Below are 20,250 nucleotides of genomic sequence, written 5' to 3'. Positions count from 1 at the left end.
ACCTCGCAACCCTTCCTCAAGGCCCTGCTTCAAGCAGAGACTTGAAAGGTAGGGACCAGTCTCCCTCTAAAGTACAAACTATAAAGATGAAGGTTATGGGAGACCCATGGAGAGTCGATGCTGGACGTGGCCCTTCCCCATCCCTAACCACATGGTGCCGTGGTCACAGATCCCGACTGTAGGCCATGAGTTAGAGGGTAGTAAAACTATAACTAGGGTTTTATTAAGAACAAGGGAACTGATTACCAGATATGTATCAAGGAAGGACGGTTCAGAATGGCACATATCCTTCCCCCTACTCCCTGCTTATTTGTCTGTTTGCATGTAGACAAAAACTTTCACTTGAGTAATCAACAAGGGCTTAGCTATTTAAACCACAATCCCACTCAGCGGGGCGCGCAACTTTCACCAACCAGCTGCCATCAGTGCTGCTCTTGTATGTAAGTAATAAAGGCTATGTCTGCTCCATCTGGTCCTCCTTGTGGGATAAGGACTGAGAACAGGAGAGGCCTTGTATGCATGGCCAACAGGTGAGGGAAAAGACAACAAAACTGATCCGGGAGCCAGGAACAGAAGTCAACATGGACCTTCCATGTGTACTGAGAGCGGAATGGGGGAGAGAGGACGCAGCCTGCAGAGCAAGCTCCCATGGAGACACTCTAGGAAAGTTTATTGTTTTCTATACACACAATTAAGGAACAGTGTAATCAATGGATGTAAATTTATACCTGAGAAGTGCAAACATAAATATGTTTTTACCACCTTTCATCAGACTGCCATCCTTTTATACAGGAAAATGCCTATCTAACTTTATAAGACTGCAGCAATCCCTTCTGCAGGTCTCAATCAGAAGGTCATTCTTGTCAGAAGGGAGAACTGCATCTCCTGAGGAGTCCACATAATCACTGGGCTGTCTGTCATTTTCAGGGCAGAAAGTAACAGTGGATGTTTGGTTAATGGATGAAATCATCAGGTATTGTAAGCCATGTCCATAAAGCAGGGTTGTGGTCACCTTGATGGAGGAGATGTGCTTTGGGGGTGATTCCATCCAGTTGTTTCAGATGATCTCATCTTCACCAAGTGCCCTAACTCTCAGCAAACTTGGGGTTCATGACTGTCATGGTGGCACTCTTGAAAAGGGGGTTATTCTAGTGAAAGAAGCAAATGGGACTTGTGAGTGCAAAGGTGGGAGGAGCTTGGAGGGGGTGTCCTTGCTGCTGGTCTAGTCCTGTTGGCAGGGCTGGCACAGAGCAGGGTATATTCTGAGGATGGTGGGGCGGGGGGGGGGGGAGTTGGCTGCCACATATGGGGTTACATGGGGTGGAAGGGTGAGACCCTCCACAAGGGACCAGCTGCTTTGACCTCCAAGGGTCAGCCACTCACTCATGTTGTTCCCCTAGGGACTCGAGTTTCTCTTTCTTGACACACTGTTCTCCTTGAGGAGGCCCAGGTGGGTCAGTGTTTTCCAGATGACCAGAAGGAAGATGCCAATCAATTGGGATGCTACCACAGTGCCTCCCACGATGGCAGCAGCTACGCTGGTTCTCTTAGGACACTCTAGGTAAGGAGAAAGCACATGCACACTGAGTGTTGCTCTCTCCAGCTACCAGGCTCTGTGGGTGCCCCATACGAGCTCACTGCACAGTGCTCAGGTGGACAGAGCTTTCCCACTATCTGGCTTACAGCCACCAGTAGGTGAGCAAATTACCTGGCCCCAGACCCCATCCCGAGGGTGGCAGGACTGGGGACAAGGCCAGGCTATGCAATTACAAACGAAACTGTGAGGATTCTTGTTTAAGCAGCAAGAGGGGTCCAGGTTACCAACCAACCAGGACAGAGCATGGGCAGGACACCGGCTGTGATCAGGCTGTGCTCTCTAAGCCATACGAGGGCTCCCATGCAGAAAAGGGAGCTGGGAGCAAGTCTCAGTCCTGCAAGGGCCCTAACACACTGCTGGCCCATGCCCAGTGTGGTCACCTGATGACTGGGCCTCCCTGTTCTGCATCCCTTCAGCCTCTCTGAGCAGGAATGGAGTGGAGTTGCTGAGAGTTTGTAGGCTTCCCAGGCTGGCTGTCTAAAACTGGTAAGCCATTCCATGGGGCTGTGTTACCATAAGTGGCAGTGTGTCACACATGCTTTCTTCTTGTCACACAATGTACCTCCTCGAACCTGACCTAACCTCATATGCCATGGCCTGTGGGTCATGCACCTGTACCCCATTTTTTCTGATCCTGTCTCATGTTTCATCCACGGGCAGTTCCCTTCTCTGTCCTCTCTGCCCTCACAACCCAGCCCAACCAGCCCCATTCAGTTCTGAACACGAGCAACCCCTCCTGGGTTGGGTCCACCTGGTCTCCTGTATTTCAGTGTGCACCTGGCTACTCTTAGGTCAGCATCCACCTGGCCCTCCATGGGTCAGTGTCCAGTTTTGGAAAATACAGTTCAGAAGTGTCCCTCACTCTCCTGAAATTCTGCTAAGGGCTCCCTACTATGTTTGGAAAGAGACCTGAATGCTTCCTAGGACTCACAGGGCCTTTGAATGAGAGGCCCCAAGTGCTTCTGACTGAACACACTTTGTCCCCCATGTCTGCATGCTCTCATCCTGTGGTCTGATTGCAACACGCTCTTTCTTCCCAGAGACCAACCCTCTGACTTTGGGAAACATCCCTTGACATGGTCTTTGAACCTCATGTCTTGGGCTATAGCCCTCCCCCCAGTCTTGATCTAGTGTTTTGAGGTGCTGACCAAGGGCCTCCTAACTCCTTGGCACATGAACCCTGATGATAGGGTTGGTGTCTCTGTGTCTTTCACCCCTACTGGGCCAGGTACAGACCTGAAGCCAAGCAAATGGACAGCTTGTAACACATGAAAAACTGGATGCCTGGTCTCCCAGGGCCCCAGGATCCTCCTCTGGGGTTGAGGTCAGAGCACTCGGATTTTCCATAGCTCACATAGCCATGCTTGGACCAGACTGGGACACAGCGCTCCAGTCCTCAGTCAGCATCTGTGGGTAATCACTAACTCAGGGCATGTATCCCTTCAACATGGTCCCATCCCCTTTGAGGAAGGAGACAAGCTGTCCACTGCCCATCGTTCACCTGGAGGTGAGGTCAGAGACTGGAGGAAAGGGTCTGGGGCAGGTGGACCACAGTCCAGGATGCTCACCTGACCTAGCCAGGCCTGCACTCCGATTAGAAGGTGGCCCTGTGCAGAAGCCTTGACATCACCAGAGGCCCAATGACCCGAGATCTGACACCCATGTTCTGCCTGGTGGGGTCTCACCTCGAATTTCGTCCACATGGATGACATATGTGTCCCTCCCATCCACCTGCCCCAGGGTGTAGGTCAGCCAGCAGCCCTCTGAGTCACGCTCCTTGCACTTCCGCTGGTTCTTAGACTGATTCAGCTCATCAGGGTTGTTCTTCAGTGTCAGGCTCTGACACTCCACACTGCAGTTCTTCACGAAGGGGCCCTTGTCGAATTTCCGGCACTCGGCACAGGAGCTACGGAAGAGCTGCTGCGTGAGCATGTGTGCAACAGGGAGTACACGGGTGTGAGAGCATGTGCGAGGGTGTGCAATATCATAGAGAGCTCCGGTGTCCGGGCGCCAGGGGTGCTCAGGTGGGGTGGGTCCTGGGTGCCTGGGGCTGATGCCGGAGCCAGTGTGGTCTATGTGGCGGGGGTAGGAGGGGTTGCTCCTGGGGAGTGAGGTGGGCAGAGCCCTTGGGAACTGGACGCCTGACAGGCGGGGTCCAGGATGGCTTATGACCCCAGAGCTGCAGGACAGCAGTAGATGTGCAAAAGTCTGGAAGAGGGAGCCTGCAAGAGCCCTCATCCCCTCCTGGACCTCAGCCAGTCCAGGGTTTCTGCTGGAGGCTCACAAGTGCACCAGTGTCAGGGAGGCAAGCACTTACATGTACCGGCCGCAGGGCGATGGGCAGCTTGGGCATTCCTCACAAGTAGGCTCCTGGTAACCTGCGTCGCACTGGCACTGGTTGCAGAGGCACTGGCCACGGCCACTGCACAGTGACCCCTGCCGATTCCAGCAGCCATCTGTGGACTGCTGGCACTGGCAGGCCGAGCCCTCATAGCCCGGATTGCAGTTGCACTTGCCACAGCGGCACTCACCACGACCTGGAAGACAGCAGGGCCACTGTGAGTCACCCCACACAGCCCCAGACACACTGAACTGACCTTCGACTCAACAGGGCCCAGACACAGGACCTGCATATGTGGGTCCGCCTGCTTCTCTGTCCCCACCGCCCACCCCCAGGAACTCACCACCGCAGATTTGGCCCTTATAGCGCTCGCAGTTCACGTTGTCACACTCGCAGAACTGTCCGAAGATCTTCTTGTTGGGCACGTCGCTCATGTGGCACACGCACTGCCCGCAGATACAGTCCCCCAGCCCCGAGCAAATGATGGAACTGTTGTCTTTCCGGCAGCTGCCTTCTAGCTCCTGGCTGCTCCGGCCTTGTGTCTGGCACTCACAGCTCTTCCCGATGTAGCCGGCATCGCACCTGGAGCAGGAGGGACACAGAGCAGGGCTCCCGGTTCAGGACCCTTTGCTGCTGAGTGTGGCTCCTGCACAGGGGTGGGCTGGGGAGACTCACCTGCAGATGCCACACTCGACAGAGCCCTTGTCACTGCAGTGACTGCGGTCCGGGCTTCTGTCCCTGCACTGGCACTCGCACTGGGGAAGTATCCTCACAGTCACTGTGTCTGTGAAGCCCAGTGCCCGGATGACAAATGACTGCTCCTGGACGCACTCTGTGGCAGTGACTTTCACCTGGAAGGTGACCTGTATGGGGAATGGCAGGGCTCCAGCTAGACCAAGACACCAGATTCAGGACCCTGCTTCCTGGCCTCTCAGGTGCCTAGAAGGAGTGGATGGAGATGGGGAGGGGGAAGAACACGGGACACTGGGGTTCTCGGGACTCGGGTCTTGAGATGAGGAAAGGACGAGAGGCTGGAACACAGCAGTTGCAGGCGACTCTCTGCACTCGACATCCTGGCCTGGTCATAGACTGGGAGACAGTTTTTAGAATACTTTCTATGACACAGCATTCAAAAGGGTTTTAAAGTGACTTTGTAAAGGACATACACTTTGTCTCTGAGTCCAGAATGCTGAAGTGCCCGAATCCCACTGGAAGTCCTAAGTTCTGAACGCAGAATTGTGTTCTGACCCTGAATAAAGGGTCAAGATCATGCCTGAGAGGACAGAGTGGGACAGAGCAGAGTCCCCGTCAGCCACACGCACACTTGACGTGGACACCAGCACTGAGCCTCTGAGAGCACCAGCTTGTCTACAGCAAGGCATCCCCAAATCAATTTCAGTGAATTTCCAAATGGCCCATTAACATAGAGCAGAAATATCAGGAAAAATGTGTGTGTAAGAAGCAATCAGCCAACAACAAGATTGAATAAATTCCCATGTGAATCACCCAGTGCAAGAAGGAGACAATTCAGTAAAAGTTCACATGCAAGATTTAGTAAGTAACATGTCTGAGTGAATTTTAATGTCATATTTAAAAATGCAATAAAAGCAAGTATTTTGCTGAATATTAGTTCACAGCCAGTGAAAGGAAAAATGAAATTGCTATGGTCATCGTAAGTTTAAAATATTAAAGAAACAAGTCAGTATTTATTTCTAATCATCCGTTGTGCCCGTGATTTAATGTGTTTTCAAAAAACAAAACAAAATCATAAATCAGGAAAACCAACCCAAATGTGAAGTGTGTAGAAGGACTGCCCTTATTTGTGGGGACGGGCTATTCCAGCGTCTGCTCCCAGGGGGCGCTGACGACCTCACAGTCATTAGGACTACACTAGGGGAGTCTTCACTGTTGGTAACCTGGATGCCTTTTGCCAAGGACAGTGCTAAGGGCACCACCTGCTCCTCCTTAAACAGTTACGACATAAATGTACACAAGTACCATTCCACCTCAGAGAGGATTTTAGAGGAAGGGAACTGGACCTCCGGTGGACCTTGGCTACTGCCCCTGACTTGTTCCTGAGCTTTCTCTTTGGCCTAGATGCACTTCCTTCCAGCTATCACTGGAGAGTATCTTCCAGAATTTGGGGATGGAACCTCACCGGGACGTTGATCTGGACACCGTCACAGTCCCCTCTGGGCTGGTTCATTAGCGATCCTCCGTTACTGCAGAAGGAGTCGTAGGTGACTTTCAGGGAGTCAGGGAGGGTGTTGTGATCCAGAAAGACTCTGGAGGAGAGTTTCTGTGGGCAAAGAGCAGCTGCCGATTAAGGAGGATTGTTCTGTTATTCCCGGGACTTTCTAGGTGATGGCTTTTGCACTCCACCCAATTCTCATGCCCCACCCCTCGCCCACAGGGCTGACTAAGAGCTGGGGAGTGGTTGGTCCTGCATGGGGTGCAGTGGGTGTGGGAGTCACCAATGTCTGGCCTTGCCCTCAAGACAAGTCAATGTGGGGATTGATAGATCACAACCCCATGAGAATGGGCTTGACCATCCCCCCACCACTGACTCAGTGCCCGACACAGATGGCACTTGGAAAACTGTTTAAGTGCATGAAAGACAGAGACAGAGAGAGAAGGACAGGGAGAAAGTCAGAGAGATAAAGATATTGAGAGAGAGAGAGACAGACAGACAGACAGACAGACAAAGAGATAGGCAGAGAGATGGTGAATGTGCCAATGAGGGAGGCACCATCTGGAAAAGATGGGACCATCCCCAGGCAGCAGCTGGGTTTCATGTGGGCCAGATTCGGGGTCTAGGGCCCAGAAACGTACAAGAAGCCATCACAACGTCCTCAGTGGGGGCTCTAACTAAATTCAATGGCTTCAGCATTTATCAGGAGCTCCCAGCAAGCTTGGCTCAAGGAAGCCAACAGGACTTTTGGCCAAGAAGAAGTCCTGGGCCTGTGTTACAGAGAAGGCCCTGGTGAGGGTCCAACATGGCAGAGAAAACGCCATCAACAAGAGAGGACACAGCTGCCCTTGGGAAGCCCAGTGTCAGTGTGTCCACAATGCCAGTGGTGGCCCATACACACACAGGCTCTCCTCTGCAGAACACCCTTTTGTTGACCTGCAGGGTGGCAGCATCTGTGCTGAGGTCTGGTCCCCACAGAGCACCCAGGGACTCACATTGTAGGCGTTCTTAATGAGCTGGACCACATTGCTGGAGTCTTCTGACAGCTCCCCAACCGCCGATTTGGGGATAATCTCGGTGAGCTTCTGTCAGGTAAGAAGACCAGTTGGGTCACGGGTGACACCCTGGGATCATAGAAACCTCAGCATTCACAGGTTTGTTACACCTTTGAGTGTCCCTTCTCACCTGTACAAAGACTGGGACAATCCCCCACTTGGTTTCTTACAGTATTTAGTTAAGATAGTGCATGGTCAGTGGTATGCTGGTTTACTGTTAACATCAGGCTCTCGGGAAAAAACCCTGATTATAGTATTTGCTAATTTCCTTGGAAGAAATAGTCCCCCTGGGTTGATTTTGCATTACTGATATCACTGAACATAGAACTGGGGAGAGATATGCCTTGCCATGGTTAGGTAGGGTTCCCACCATGCAGATATGATCAGTAAAAATCCAGGCCATAGGTGATCAAAAATATGCCAAAGCATCAGAAAGGGGTGAGTTTAGAGCATTTCAATGAGTTGATATAATTGAATTTTAGCAATGATCATGTTAGAAACAATATGATAGCTGGTTCTGGCAGGTCACGGTCAGCTGGTTCAGCTGTGTCCATGGGGTAGCAGGTCAAAGCACCTATGATGCAGACAGGCCTGGGGACAACCTCCAGGGACCCTTTGGTCTCTTTCTCCCACACACTCGCCTTAATCTGGTTTAAGGGTCATGATATCATTCACTTTATCTTACAGATAGTTGCATCAATTTCTTGCTTTAAAGCTCTGCTGTGACTCCCCAGAATGGAGTCCTGTCAACTCCATCGAGCCCATGAGGACCAATACGTCCTTGTCACAAACCCTCTCTGGCTTCCACCACCCACCTCTCTCCACCCCCACTGTGGGACTCTGCTGTGGCTTCAGAACCTGGGCTCTTCCAATTCTTGTCCTCTCTGCTGCATGGGGACTTTGTGCAGAAACATGCAAGGAGGGTCCAGTGTATGCTATCCTTACAAAGTATTGGTTACCTTGACACTCTGTTCTCAGGATCGCAATGAATAGCAGTAAAGGAACAGGCTCAGAAAAGCCTATGACCTGCCCAGAGCCTTGTCAGGACAAATGGGAGGGTATGGTTTGGGATTCAAGTCTCTCTTCTCAGCTTCCACCTGTCACTACTCTGTCTTCAGGAATACAATTCCTGCTGCCAATATTAAATTACTGGAAATTACTACAATTTGGTGAGGAGGGGACCATCCTGTCCCATAATATAGTTGACATAGTGGTGCAAGGTCCTGACCTGCTAGTGCTCATGCAGTTAATATAGGCGGACTCTGAAACTGTTGCAACCAGCCATCAGCCCTCAAGGGAGTTGAGCCCTGGGCCAGCTCCCACTGCCTGTCCCCGCCCACTTCTCTCAGTGCTATGCATGGCCCTGTCCTTAAAGAGTCTGGCAAAAGGGCCCTGGCCGGTTGGCTCAGTGGTAGAGCGTCGGCATGGCATGCAGAAGTCCCGGGTTCGATTCCCGGCCAGGGCACACAGGAGAAGCGCCCATTTGCTTCTCCACCCCTCTCCCTCTCCTTCCTCTCTGTCTCTCTCTTCCCCTCCCGCAGCGAGGCTCCATTGGAGCAAAGATGGCCCGGGCGCTGGAGATGGCTCCTTGGCCTCTGCCCCAGGCGCTAGAATGGCTCTGGTCTCAACAGAGCTACGCCCCGGAGGGGCAGAGCATCGCCCCCTGGTGGGCAGAGCTTCGCCCCTGGTGGGCGTGCCGGGTGGATCCCGGTCGGGCGCATGCGGGAGTCTGTCTGACTGTCTATCCCCGTTTCCAGCTTCAGAAAAATACAAAAAAAAAAAAAAAAAAAAAGAGTCTGGCAAAAGTGGTAGCAGGAACTACTGGTCTCACCATTGACCCCTACCAAGTGCCCCATGACTCATGACCGGAGGCCACCACAAGCTCACCCATGGCTGCAGAATGTTGAACAGGGCTTAGGTTCCTGAACTTTCCTGATATACCTTTTACCTCATGAAAATGCTTAAATTCCTGTGCATGTGGATACAAAGGAAGGAAGTCTCCCTAAAGTGAAGAACTGGACCTGCTCATTTAAAACACTTGCTATTTTGTAACAGAAATGAAAACCTCAGAACCAATATCATGAAATATGCTGCAAATAAAATAAATTTTAAGGGAAACAATCCTCTTTCAACCAAATGAAAATGTCACGTTTCAGAAAGAGGCCTTGAACTGCCCAACAGCAATGTACGCACCCCCAAACCCATGACCCCATGTGTCCGCCTGTCCCACACTCCCTGCATGCAGAAGCAGAACTCAGCATGTGGTTACATTGAAATGTCCCACTCTATTGCTCAAGACTCCAAGTCCACTTACTTCATAGGTTCCCACCATTCTCTTGGTCACAGCAAAGATGGGCTGGATGTTGCTTTCAGCCAGTTTGTGTGCTAGCTGGCCCACCGATGGGTAGTCCTGGAGAGGAGATGCCCAGTCAGATAGCCCCAAGGCCAGGACAAGCTGTCCAGGCCAACCATCCATACCACCCAGTAGAAGCAACTGCCTTGAGCCCAGAGGCGAAGCCCTCCCTGTGCTGTCCATGGGACCCTTCTGAATGATGTTGAAAATGACATAGAATAATAAGTTTATGAGGGAAACCAGTTATATTAAACACAGTTAAGATTGTTGGCCCTGAGGAAAAAGATAACTAGCAAGAAGGGCTCTTGGTGTAACTGGGCTCAAATTTAAAAACAGAACCTAGAAGCCATTTCCGAGCAGGGGCCTCTCATGCAAGACCCGCCTCAGGGAGAAGCCGGCACTGAACTGCCTGCCTGCACTGTGTTCCTTCCATCGGAAGCAGCTCTTAGAATGGAGTTCCTGGAATTGCATTTCAATTAATAGGACTGAGACTTTCCAGGTACAATTGATGTTGCAAAGTTAGATCCTCATCATTATCTTCCCTGACCAATCAGAGTGGCTCCATTCTGACCAATCAGGATAGTGCTTTTTGGACCAAACTGTGAGGGTTTAGAATCCTCACTGGCATGAGAACAAACCAATCAATGACCAGGGGCAAGACTTCTCTCTATATAAGTCAGCTTCCTCTGGCTTGGCAGGGAGGGCAGCATTTTCCCTTCCTACCAAGAACTTTGTATCCTTGTCTAGAGCTCTTAACACCAGAACAGCAGACTGGATCTCTGCTGAGCTATCTCAGCAGACTGGATCTCTGCAGACTGAAGCGGAGCAGAGCCGTCTATCCAGAGAGAGGCCAAGCTGTGACAACTAGGGCTGAGGAGTCTCATTCCAGGTAAACCTCACAGTCATGCTTTACCATAATTGAGCTGTTAGCACTGAATAAAAATTCCCCCTTCACTGTATCCCAACTTGGTGAATCCTGTTGGCATCGAATTACACCAACACCATTGATCGACAGGAAAATGTTAAAGTTGTGACGTGCTTTTGATGAATGCACTAAGTGGAAAGCTAATGGTGAGTCACCACTCTCCACCGTGCAAAATTGAGATGAGACTGAACATAATTTTGGGGTATGTATGCTTGCGAGGTGCTAGGGAGTTCCTGTGACTTTCATCAGGGGTGGACCCTCACACATAGCCCCCATCCTGGGGCACGTGATTTTCATAATTGATGGACATTGTCATCTTCAGGCAGAGGTTCAGCAGGACCTCAGGTGGAACAGTTTTCCTGTCCAAGTCGTGGACCCCTAAAATGTATCCAGCAGTCTATACGGTCAGGGAAAGAGATCACCTGGGTCAGGGGTCCCCAAACTACGGCCCGTGGGCCACATGCGGCCCCCTGAGGCCATTTATCCGGCCCCCGCCGCACTTCCGGAAGGGGCACCTCTTTCATTGGTGGTCAGTGAGAGGAGCATAGTTCCCACTGAAATACTGGTCAGTTTGTTGATTTAAGTTTACTTGTTCTTTATTTTAAATATTGTATTTGTTCCCGTTTTTTTTTATTTTAAAATAAGATATGTACAGTGTGCATAGGGATTTGTTCATAGTTTTTTTTATAGTCCGGCCCTCCAATGGTCTGAGGGACAGTGAACTGGCCCCCTGTGTAAAAAGTTTGGGGACCCCTGACCTGGGTCATACCGTCTCGGAAGTGCTTGGAGGAGCCCAGAGTTTACAGTTTCAGGTTGCAGACCATCATTTCACAGCAGGCGGGTGAAGGTGGCTCAGGCCTGCCACAGCACCCGCAAAGCGGAGAATGTCTGACCTTTCCATGACATTAAAGCTTCTTCACCTAGACTGAGGGCCAAGAAGGTCCCCTAGGTGTGTTCTCTTGGCAACCTAGACGGACTCTGGCCTCTGGTCCCCCTGAACAGAACTATAGACACCACCAGACTTCCCTCTGTGGCCCAGTGTTTTTTCTCCAGTCCCTTGTGCTGTGCCCCTTCCCACCAAGGCCTCTGGGGAGGGGCACTCACAAACTCATTGCTTCTTTTGTACATGTTGTCTTCCAGGTGGCAGTGGCCATCGTTGGGGGTCAGGATGGCACCCAGCTTCCCATCACCTGCAATGTGGAAGCCGTCATCGGTGGCGAACACCAGCAGCCTTGTGACATTGCGCCAGCCAATTTCCTCCTGAGAAGGAGAAGGTGAGATTACTTGCCTCAGTTTCCTTTGTGGGACCCTCACAGAGGAGAGGTGACAAGGTGCTATACCACCCCTCCCATTACAAGGTTTTCTGGAGAAGGACAACCCAGAGACAGAATCCAGGCCAACACCAGCTTCTTGACTCGGGTTCCCATGTTTGGTCTAGGTTCCGGTGCCTTGGGCTGGCAGTACGTCTTTAAGATGACAAATTCTGAAATGCCCAATAAATGTGTGGAGCACTAAGGGAAACCGAAATGCGTGTTTATATGAAAAAACAACGTCCTTTGAGCCCCAATCAGTGCAGACCTGGGACTAAATCCTAAGGAACTATTCCCAAAGAAGAGTAGAAAGTACTCATAGAAATGTTTATCACAATGCAAGAACCCCGCATACACAGAGGATAGGACCTAAGGAGCCCTGAAACAGGAAATGAGAGAGTCAGGCATGTTAGCAACATGTGTCTCATCCTGTGACATCACAGAAAAACGAAATGTGTGTCTGTGATGCAAGGACAACAGTGTGGAGAAATCCGCAGAGAAGCAGAGGATTGGAAGCCTGTTTGCAAAGCGTTAGTACCACATGGTTAAAGACACGGAGTTGATGGTATTGTACCAATTAATCATAAACCCGGTAGGTGGACTGACGAGGCAGGACCCCGTGGATGAGAGGACAGCAAGCAGCAGGGGATGGCCATTGGGCAAAAGGCAGGCCATACATGTCTGCCTAAGTCACACAACATGGAAGAGCCTCTGAGAATACCCCTATTTCCCAAGAGGCAAGAGGTCAGGGACAATTTTGAGCCAGGGACCACCAGTATCTGGAGACACAGTGATCTTGCTTTACAAGATTGTTTGCTCGTATTTAGGCTTCAGAAGATGTGCCCTGCATCACAAACGAATAGTGACATCTCTGGGGGTCTGGAGGGGCCCCTAAGAAAGTTCAAGGTGAAAGTGGCACGTGGTTGTGGGATTGAAGTCCCCGGTTTGGGGAGATCAAGAGACAGAGCAGGGACTGCGCCTTACCGGGCATGCTGCAACCTGCATCATGGCATCCAGACCGCCCTCGGGGGCGTCCAGGTTCCCAGAAATCAGCTGCTTCCCAACCTCTGTCTGGAACCTGCTGGAGTCATCAGTGAGCTTCAGCACGTGCCTGAAGGCAAATGGGGGCTGGCACTCCTTCTCCTTGTTGGGGCATGGGTTCCTTAGCTTCTCGGGGTGCGTGTTGACGAAGGGGAGCACCGTCTTGTCCACAAAATATCCGAAGCCTGAGGGTCAGTGTGGGAGGTGAGCGGGGGAGGTGGACGTAGCACCAGGCGGTGGGAGGGCAGTGCTACAAGCCTGGGGGCACGAGGGTGGGCCCTTGATTTCCCTACTTGGTACAGGGCGGGGGAGAAAGCAAGGTCCTCCATGGGACATGGGAGTACACGGGTGTGTGTCCTGGTACGTGCACATGTGTAATTATGTATGTGTGTGAGTGTGTGTGTGTCTTCCCACACATAGACAACAGCTCAGAGAAAGGCAGAGATGAGAGTGAGATGTTCCGTTTCCCTTAGACGCATGTGTGTCCACGACTTGTACTTTGTAAATGAGTTACTGCCTGTCAAATGTAGAGAACTCTCAGCCTAGAGGTCATGGCTGTGTGTGTTTCCCATGATTATTTTATTAATGGTGTGATTACTCAGCTATATACATTTGTTTTCTTTAATTTTTAAATAACTAGCACTGTAGGACTATTGTTTTCCAGACATCAGAGAATAAACAAAAGCAGACAGAGGAAAGGAGAGGGAGTGGAGGGGCTGGGCAGTGTCAGCAGTTTCAGGAGAGCCAGCCCCCATGTAGGACCTTAGCGAGGATGCAAATAGGGATATTGTGTGATGCCCCCAGCGCCCTACCCCTCACAACATGGGTGAGAGGAGGTATGTGGACAGCAGAGCCAGTGGAGATTCAGGGCAGGACCAAGTGGTTGGCCTCACCAATGCGGCCCGACTCAGTGATTTCGTTGAGGGCCCGGAGTAGATCGCCCCCCAGCTTCTTGACATTGATGAGGTCATCAAGCTTGGAGTAGGACAGGTCCATCAGGTAGTACAAGTCGATGGGGTAGCCCTTGGCACGCTGGAAGGTCACATTGAACATAGCGGCCTGACCTGTCACAGAGACCGGAGGGTAAGGGGCATGTCAGTTTGGGCAAAGCTGATTTAAATGGTTGTTCAGGTTGCTGGCTGCAGGACTTATCAGAGTCTATACTCTGCCAGGTGTACCTGGCCTTTGCGAGGGGAATAGAATAGTGTTTTTCAGATGGTTTTTTTCTCCCTTTAACAAAGAATACAGAACACAGGGCTAAAAAACAGCTGGTCTGCGGCTACGAAATACCAGCCAGAGCCAAACCCACCTGGTCTTAGATAGAGCGTCACATTCTGTGGGGATAGTTGCTTCTGACCGCCTTTATTGTCCTTCACTGGGTCAGCAAAACTTTTGGGGTCCATGATGTCATCGGCTGCACAGCCCTTAGCTTCAAGCTCTGCTCTTGTGTCACAGCGAATGGAGTCGGGTTCCCCTGGCTTGGGGAAGTTCTGTGGGAGGAGAAATACAATAATCCCACTCTGGGAGCTGTGCAAGGTTGACCTTCAGAGCATCTTGAAGATGCTGACCCTCCTCATTTGCTTTGGCACTCAAGACAAGAGTCCCTGTGATGTGGTGATGGGGGGAGGCTGGGCAGTCCCCAGGGACACCCGACTCAGAAGGCTCCTCCATGAGGCTTCTGCTTGTTTATTTGTTTTTTAGATTCCACATATAAGTGAAGTCATATGGCATTTGTCTTCCTCTGTCTGACTTGTTTCATTCATGGACCTCTAGGTCCATCCATGTTGTTGCCAATGGCAAGATTTCATTCTTTTTTATGGCTTAGTCATATTCCATTGTATATATGCACCACTTCTTTATCCATTCATCTGATGATGAACACATAGGTTGCTTCTATATCTTGGCTTTTGTAAATAGTGCTGCAATGGACATATGGCTGTATATGTCTTTTCAATTTATTGTTTTGGGTTTCTTCAGATACTCAAGTGGAATTGCTGGGTCCTTCTTTGTCTCTGGTTAAAACTTTTGTTTTAAAGTTTGTTTTGTCTGGTGTGAGTTTTGTCCTTCTTTGTCTCTGGTTAAAACTTTTGTTTTAAAGTCTGTTTTGTCTGGTGTGAGTATTGCTACGCAAGTTTGTTGTTGTTCCATTTTCATGAAATATCTTTCTCCATCCATTTACTTTTCAGTCTTTGTATGTCTTTCAATCTGAAGCGAGTCTCTTGTAGACAGTATATGTAAGAGTCTTGTTTTGTTATCCACTTATCTGCCATTTATCTTTTGACTAGAGCATTAATCCATTTGCATTTAAAATAAATGTTGATACGTATTTATTGCCATTTTATTCATATTTTAAATCTTTTTTTTCTTCTTCTTCTTAAAGAAGACCCTATAGCATTTCTTGTAATACTGGTTTCGTGGTAATGAACTCCTCTAGCTTTTTCTTGTCTGGGAAGCTCTTTATTTGTCCTTCAATTCTAAATGATAACTTTGCTGGTTAGAGTAATTTTGGTTGTAGGTCCATGTTTTTCTTCATTTTGAATATTTCTTGCCAGTTCCTTCTGGCCTGCAAAGTTTCCACTGAGAAATTAGCTGACAGTCTTATGGGAGCTCTCTTGTTAGGTACCTAACTGCTTTTCTCTTGCTGCTTTTAAGATTTTCTCTGTCTTTAACCTTTGACATTTTGATTATGATGTGTCTTAGTAGGGGCCTCTTTGGGTTCATCTTGTTTGGGGCTCTCTGTGCTTCCTGGACTTGTTTGTCTATTTCCTTTACCGACTTAGGGAAGTTTTTTATCATTGTATTTTAAAATAGGTTTTTAATTCCTTGCTCTCTTTTCCTTTGGCGCTCCCATCATATGAATGTTGGTACGCTTGAAGTTGTCCCAAACGTTCCTTAAACTATCCTCACTTTTTAAAATTCTCTTTTCTTTTGCTATTCTCATTGGGTGTTTTCTGCTTCCTTGTCTCCCACATTGTTGATTTGATCCTCAGTTTCATCTATTCTATTGTTGATTCTGTGTAATGTATTCTTCATTCAGTTACTGTCTTCTTCATTTCTGACTGGTTTTTTCCTTGTTTTCTATCTCTTATGTTTGTTTCCTGTCTTTTGGTTGAAGTTCTCACCAAGTTCCTCTATTTTTCCCCTAAGTTCATTGAGGGTCCTTATCACCAGTGTTTTGAACTCTGCATCTGGTAGATTGCTTATATCCATTTTGTTATTTTTCTGGAGTTTTGTTCTTTTCTTTCATTTGGGACAAGTTGCTTTGTCTCCGTATTTCAGCTGCCTCCCTGTGTTTGTTTCTGTGTATTAGGTAGAGCTGCTACATTTCCTGGTCTTGGTAGAATGGCCTTTTGTAATAGGTGTCCTGTAAGGCGCAGTGGCACAACCTCCCCAGTCATCCCAGCTGGGTGTTACAGGGGTGCCCTCCCATGTGGGCTGTGTGCACCTTCCTGTTGTAGTTGAGCCTTGATTGCTGTTGGTGTATCAGTGAGAGGGATTTACACCCAGGCCGTTTGGTTTCAGGGACTGGCTGTGGCCACAGTGAAGAATGTGCTGTGCAGGAGCCAATCCCATGGAGCTGGATTTGCTTCAGCAGGGCCCTCATGCTCAGTGCATCTGCCCCTTGAGTGTGCCGCTCATGGAGGTGGTTGGGTGATGCTTTGGGATGGTCTGAACCTGTCTACCACATGCACTGGTTCTGGGGCCTTCAGGGAGGTGCAGACCAAGGTCACCCACTCCCTGTGCCCTGCCTAGGGCCACCCAGTGTGAGCTACAGAGTGATCTGCAGATGGCTGCTACTTGTGCTAGGCTTGGAGGTTTCCAGGAGAGGCCAAGCTGCAAACCAGGCCAGCTGCCACTAGTGCTGGGCCTGGAGCTGCTTAGCAAGAGGTACAGGGCATGCCAAGGCCAGATGCTGCTTGTTTGGGGTTTGTGAACCTTTGGGAAGTTTTAGAAAACTTTGAAGCAAGGGCCAAGACAGGCTGTATGGAAGAGCCACTGGGAACTTTTGGGCTTGGGTGGGCCTGCGAGTTGTGCAGGGCGGTGTCTCAGGGAATCACCGAGGTGGGGTGAACAGCGTTAGCCAGGATGATGGAGACTCAGATATGTTGTCTGCCTGCTAGTTTGGGGGACGGGGGGTGGGTCAGCAAAAGAACAATGGCCTCTGCCAGCACTTATGTCTGGGAGAAAGTTGCTTTTGTCTGGCCCTTGGTGGCCACTTGGTTCCTCCCTGGATATCCCCGTTGCCTTTTGAGCTGCCACCCCAGCGCTGGAGCTCAGAGTAAATGAGTCTGAGTAAGTCTGTGCACAGGCCCTTGAAGAGGAACGCCTGAGACTCAAGTAGCCTCCATCTCATTCATCCACAATGCTCACTGGTTTTCACAGCCAGAAGTTATGGGGGCCTCTCTTCCCAGCACTGAAACTCTGGGCTGGGAACCTGTTGTGGGGCTGGGACCCCTTGCTCCTTAGACGGAACCACCACAGCCGAGATATTGCTCCTGATTTTTATTTCCCACATGTGGGTAGAGACCAGCTTGTTCTATGTCTCTGCCCCTCCTACCAGTCTCAGTGTGGCTTCTTTAATTCCCTAGTTGTAGGACTCCCCATTCAGTCAGATGTCAGGTGGTTCTGAATGATGGATGTTCTGTAGTCTCGTTGTAATTTTATGTGGTTGTGGGAGGAGGCGAGCACCGCATTTACCTGTGCCACCATCTTGAGTGGAAGTCCTGTTGCTTTCTGGTTGCAACTTCAGCTTGTTTTCAGTTCAGCCTCTTAGGATGAAGCCTTGTCAGTCTGTGGGAACCTTCTTGTACTGAGCTTTGGGGGAGTGTGTGGGAGCAGGGACAACGCCTCCCTGCTCCTAGCCACACCCCTGGGGGTGCTCCTCTTCTGTCATCACTGCAGAACTTGCTGCTTTCTACTGCAGAGTTGATAGAAGGGACTTTTTCTTGTCGCCCTTTGCTCTCAAGTGGGCTGGCTGTGAAATCCCTGCTCCTGGTGTGACAAACAGCTTGTGGGTCAGTCTAGTCCAGCACCCTCAATAGGGTTTCATGGAGAGAAGTTAACGAAGGGGCTATGCACAGATTAGGTGCAGAGGTGTGGAGGGAGCCAGTGAGGACGGTGAGGCCCCAGGGCTCTGGGAAAGCAGTGCCAGCCCCGCCTATCGGGGCAAAGGGAGGAGTCCAGCTCCCCAGAAGAGGGCTTGGCCTGGTGGAGGACGCAGCCAGGAGGGCAGGAGTGGTGGGATGACAGAGGATAGTAAGTGCCCAAGCTCTCTCTCCTCCTGCCTTCACTACTATCTCTGGCCAGAAAGGGAGGGGAAGGCTCTGTGGGGCACAGGGCAGAGGAGGGAGAGGAGCCCATTGGCATGGAGCTGACAGCCCCCAACCCCCTTCCAGGCTGGGCAGAAGGACATCCACTCCTGAGGACAGAGTAAAGTTTTAATTGCAAATAAATAATGTTATGAAACTGTTCAGGAAAACAGACAAAGCTACCAAACTCACATCTGGTTTTCTGCTCAGGAGTGAGCACTGATTGGCTGTGTAAGATTAAACTGGCAGACCTTTCTCTTCACTTGTGCATACATGCTGGTGTGAGGGGCTTAAGAAATGCATGGTGAGTGTGATTGTGTGGATTTCTGTCACTTTGCCTTTTCGCTCAGTGTGTGGTGAAGCCGTGCCCGTGGGTGTGCCTTCTTGTATTTTGCCACAAGCAGCACCTGCCCAGGGCCCGTGTCCCAGCTAGTCCTCCCACTGGAGTGCCCGTCCCCTCTCTGCTTCCACTTCCCCAGCATGCAGAGTAGCGAGGCAGGATTTCTCAGACAGCCCAGCCCTTGGGGCGCTCAGGGTGCCCTGTGGGTCCAGGAGGGCTGGATGACATGTGCACCGCTCCACCTGACTGCCCTCACCCAGTTGCTGCCACTGTTCAGGCTCCCTACCCTCTGTCCCCAGAATCCACACACTTGGTATTATTAGACTGTAAAATCTGCCACTCTGACAGGTGACAAGTGGCATTCACCGTTGTCATTTTCCTTGGTTTTAAGTAGAGTTGAGCAGCTCTTCCTGTGTCTTTTGGCCTTTGATTTCTGTTTGATTTGTCATGATTAATTCTTGTACAATTGATTTTTAGGAACAGCAGGAGGGAGGGGTGAGGAATTCACTTTTCCCCCAGAAGGAGGGCCGGTCAGTGGTCAGTTTGAAGCACCACTTCGAGTCCCTGCCTCTCTGCAGGGCCCTCTTGCACATGGATTTGTTTGAATTTCTGTTCTTTCATAATTTGCTTTAATATCTGATAGGTTAACTCTCTTGTTGCTTTTTCCCCAAACTGTTTTGGCATTTCTTATGCATTTAGTTTCTTTTAAAAATAAGATTTAGAAATAGCCCCACAGGTTTGGTTAGGACTCCTGTTGAGGTTTGACTGAAATCATGTCAGACTTGTGGGTTGGTGGGGAAGCTGAGCTGGCCCCCGCGGGCTGCCCAGCAGCTGGTGTGTCGTCAGGCAGAGACTTGCCTGTCCACCAGCCCTCCCTGGACATGCCGGGACTGCGTGGGATCACAGTCATCCTTTCTTATTCTGCTTCATAACTGAGTGTGGCTAGTGTTTCACCACACATGGGATGTTTACCACAGGCCTCTGGTAGGTTTTCTGTCTCAGATTAAGGCAGTTCCTTCTGTTTGTCATTTATTTTATTTTATTGAATTTGTTGAGATGACATTGATTCACAAAACCATGCAGGTTTCAAGTGTACTGCTCAACAGAACATCATCTGCAGACTGCATTGTGCCTCCATCGCCCTAAGCAGTCTCTTCATCCCCATTCCCCCTGCCCACCTTGCCCATCTCCACTGGCCCTCCAGCCCCCTTTACCTCTGGCTATCACCACACTGTTGTCTGTGTTATATATGTATGTTTATATTTTTTGCTTAATCTCTTATTTTTATCGTGAATGGATGGCGAGTTTCATCGGGTTCTTTTTGGCATTTCTGGTGACTAGGCCTTCCCCTCTGAAGCTGCCACTGGCTGCAGTGGACTGGCTGGCAGACGTCCACACATGAGCCGCCCTTGCATGCATCAGACACTTCCTAGTTGGATACCACATGTCAATCTAAAATGTTTTGGTTTTGATTGGTTTAGCATTTGCACCCCTCTTCCTGGGAGCCACCGCGGTGCTCAGCTTTGCTGTTTGGTCCTGGCGTGGCGTTGGTGCCGGGCCTGCCAGCCCAGCTGGTGAAGGAGTGGCAGCGAGAGAGTGCCACCCCTCCCAGTTCCTTCTGCCCGAGACTCCCACCCCTGTCCCAGGACTCCCAGGGAGCTTGAGATGCACCTGGTGTGATAAGATGCCAAGCAACCAATTTACCTCATCCTGGAAGTTTGGGAAGGACTGAATTGTCACTGAATGAACCCATTATTAGGGCTCCAGTAGAACCCAGGGCTCTGAGGG

At 50.2% G+C, this 20,250-nt stretch overlaps 1 protein-coding gene across 2 annotated transcripts; it reads right to left on the bottom strand.

Annotated features, from left to right (window-relative positions):
• Positions 1–666: 666 nt before the first annotated feature.
• Positions 667–14,298, bottom strand: LOC136395371 (integrin beta-2-like). Of its 2 annotated transcripts, XM_066370021.1 has the most exons (13): positions 14,123–14,298; positions 13,707–13,877; positions 12,757–12,998; positions 11,567–11,722; positions 9,499–9,594; positions 7,125–7,214; positions 6,097–6,237; positions 4,614–4,801; positions 4,282–4,520; positions 3,915–4,134; positions 3,283–3,503; positions 1,384–1,557; positions 667–1,148 (listed from the first exon to the last, which is right to left on the bottom strand). In XM_066370021.1, the coding sequence occupies exons 1-12, from the start codon at positions 14,214–14,216 to the stop codon at positions 1,397–1,399; spliced, it is 2,019 nt and encodes a 672-aa protein (XP_066226118.1). In that variant the 5' UTR covers positions 14,217–14,298; the 3' UTR covers positions 667–1,148; positions 1,384–1,396. The 2 variants fall into 2 exon arrangements, with proteins under 2 accessions (XP_066226118.1, XP_066226119.1); XM_066370022.1 differs by lacking the exon at positions 1,384–1,557 and having other exon boundaries at positions 668–1,148.
• Positions 14,299–20,250: the final 5,952 nt, after the last annotated feature.

The sequence above is a fragment of the Saccopteryx leptura genome, chromosome 2, assembly GCF_036850995.1.
Source record: "Saccopteryx leptura isolate mSacLep1 chromosome 2, mSacLep1_pri_phased_curated, whole genome shotgun sequence".
NCBI classification, from domain to species: Eukaryota; Metazoa; Chordata; class Mammalia; order Chiroptera; family Emballonuridae; genus Saccopteryx; species Saccopteryx leptura.
This window is presented reverse-complemented; position numbering and strand designations above follow the sequence as displayed.

What these genes read in the sequence shown, in the direction of transcription:
- LOC136395371 (XM_066370021.1), bottom strand. Translation starts at nt 14,216, where the DNA reads ATGGACCCCAAAAGTTTTGCTGACCCAGTGAAGGACAATAAAGGCGGT. An exon ending in GTGTCCAGATCAACGTCCCG is followed by an intron (nt 4,802 to 6,096) that starts GTGAGGTTCCAT and finishes TTCCCCATACAG; the next exon opens with GTCACCTTCCAGGTGAAAGT. An exon ending in TCGCCCTGCGGCCGGTACAT is followed by an intron (nt 3,504 to 3,914) that starts GTAAGTGCTTGC and finishes GCTCTTCCGTAG; the next exon opens with CTCCTGTGCCGAGTGCCGGA.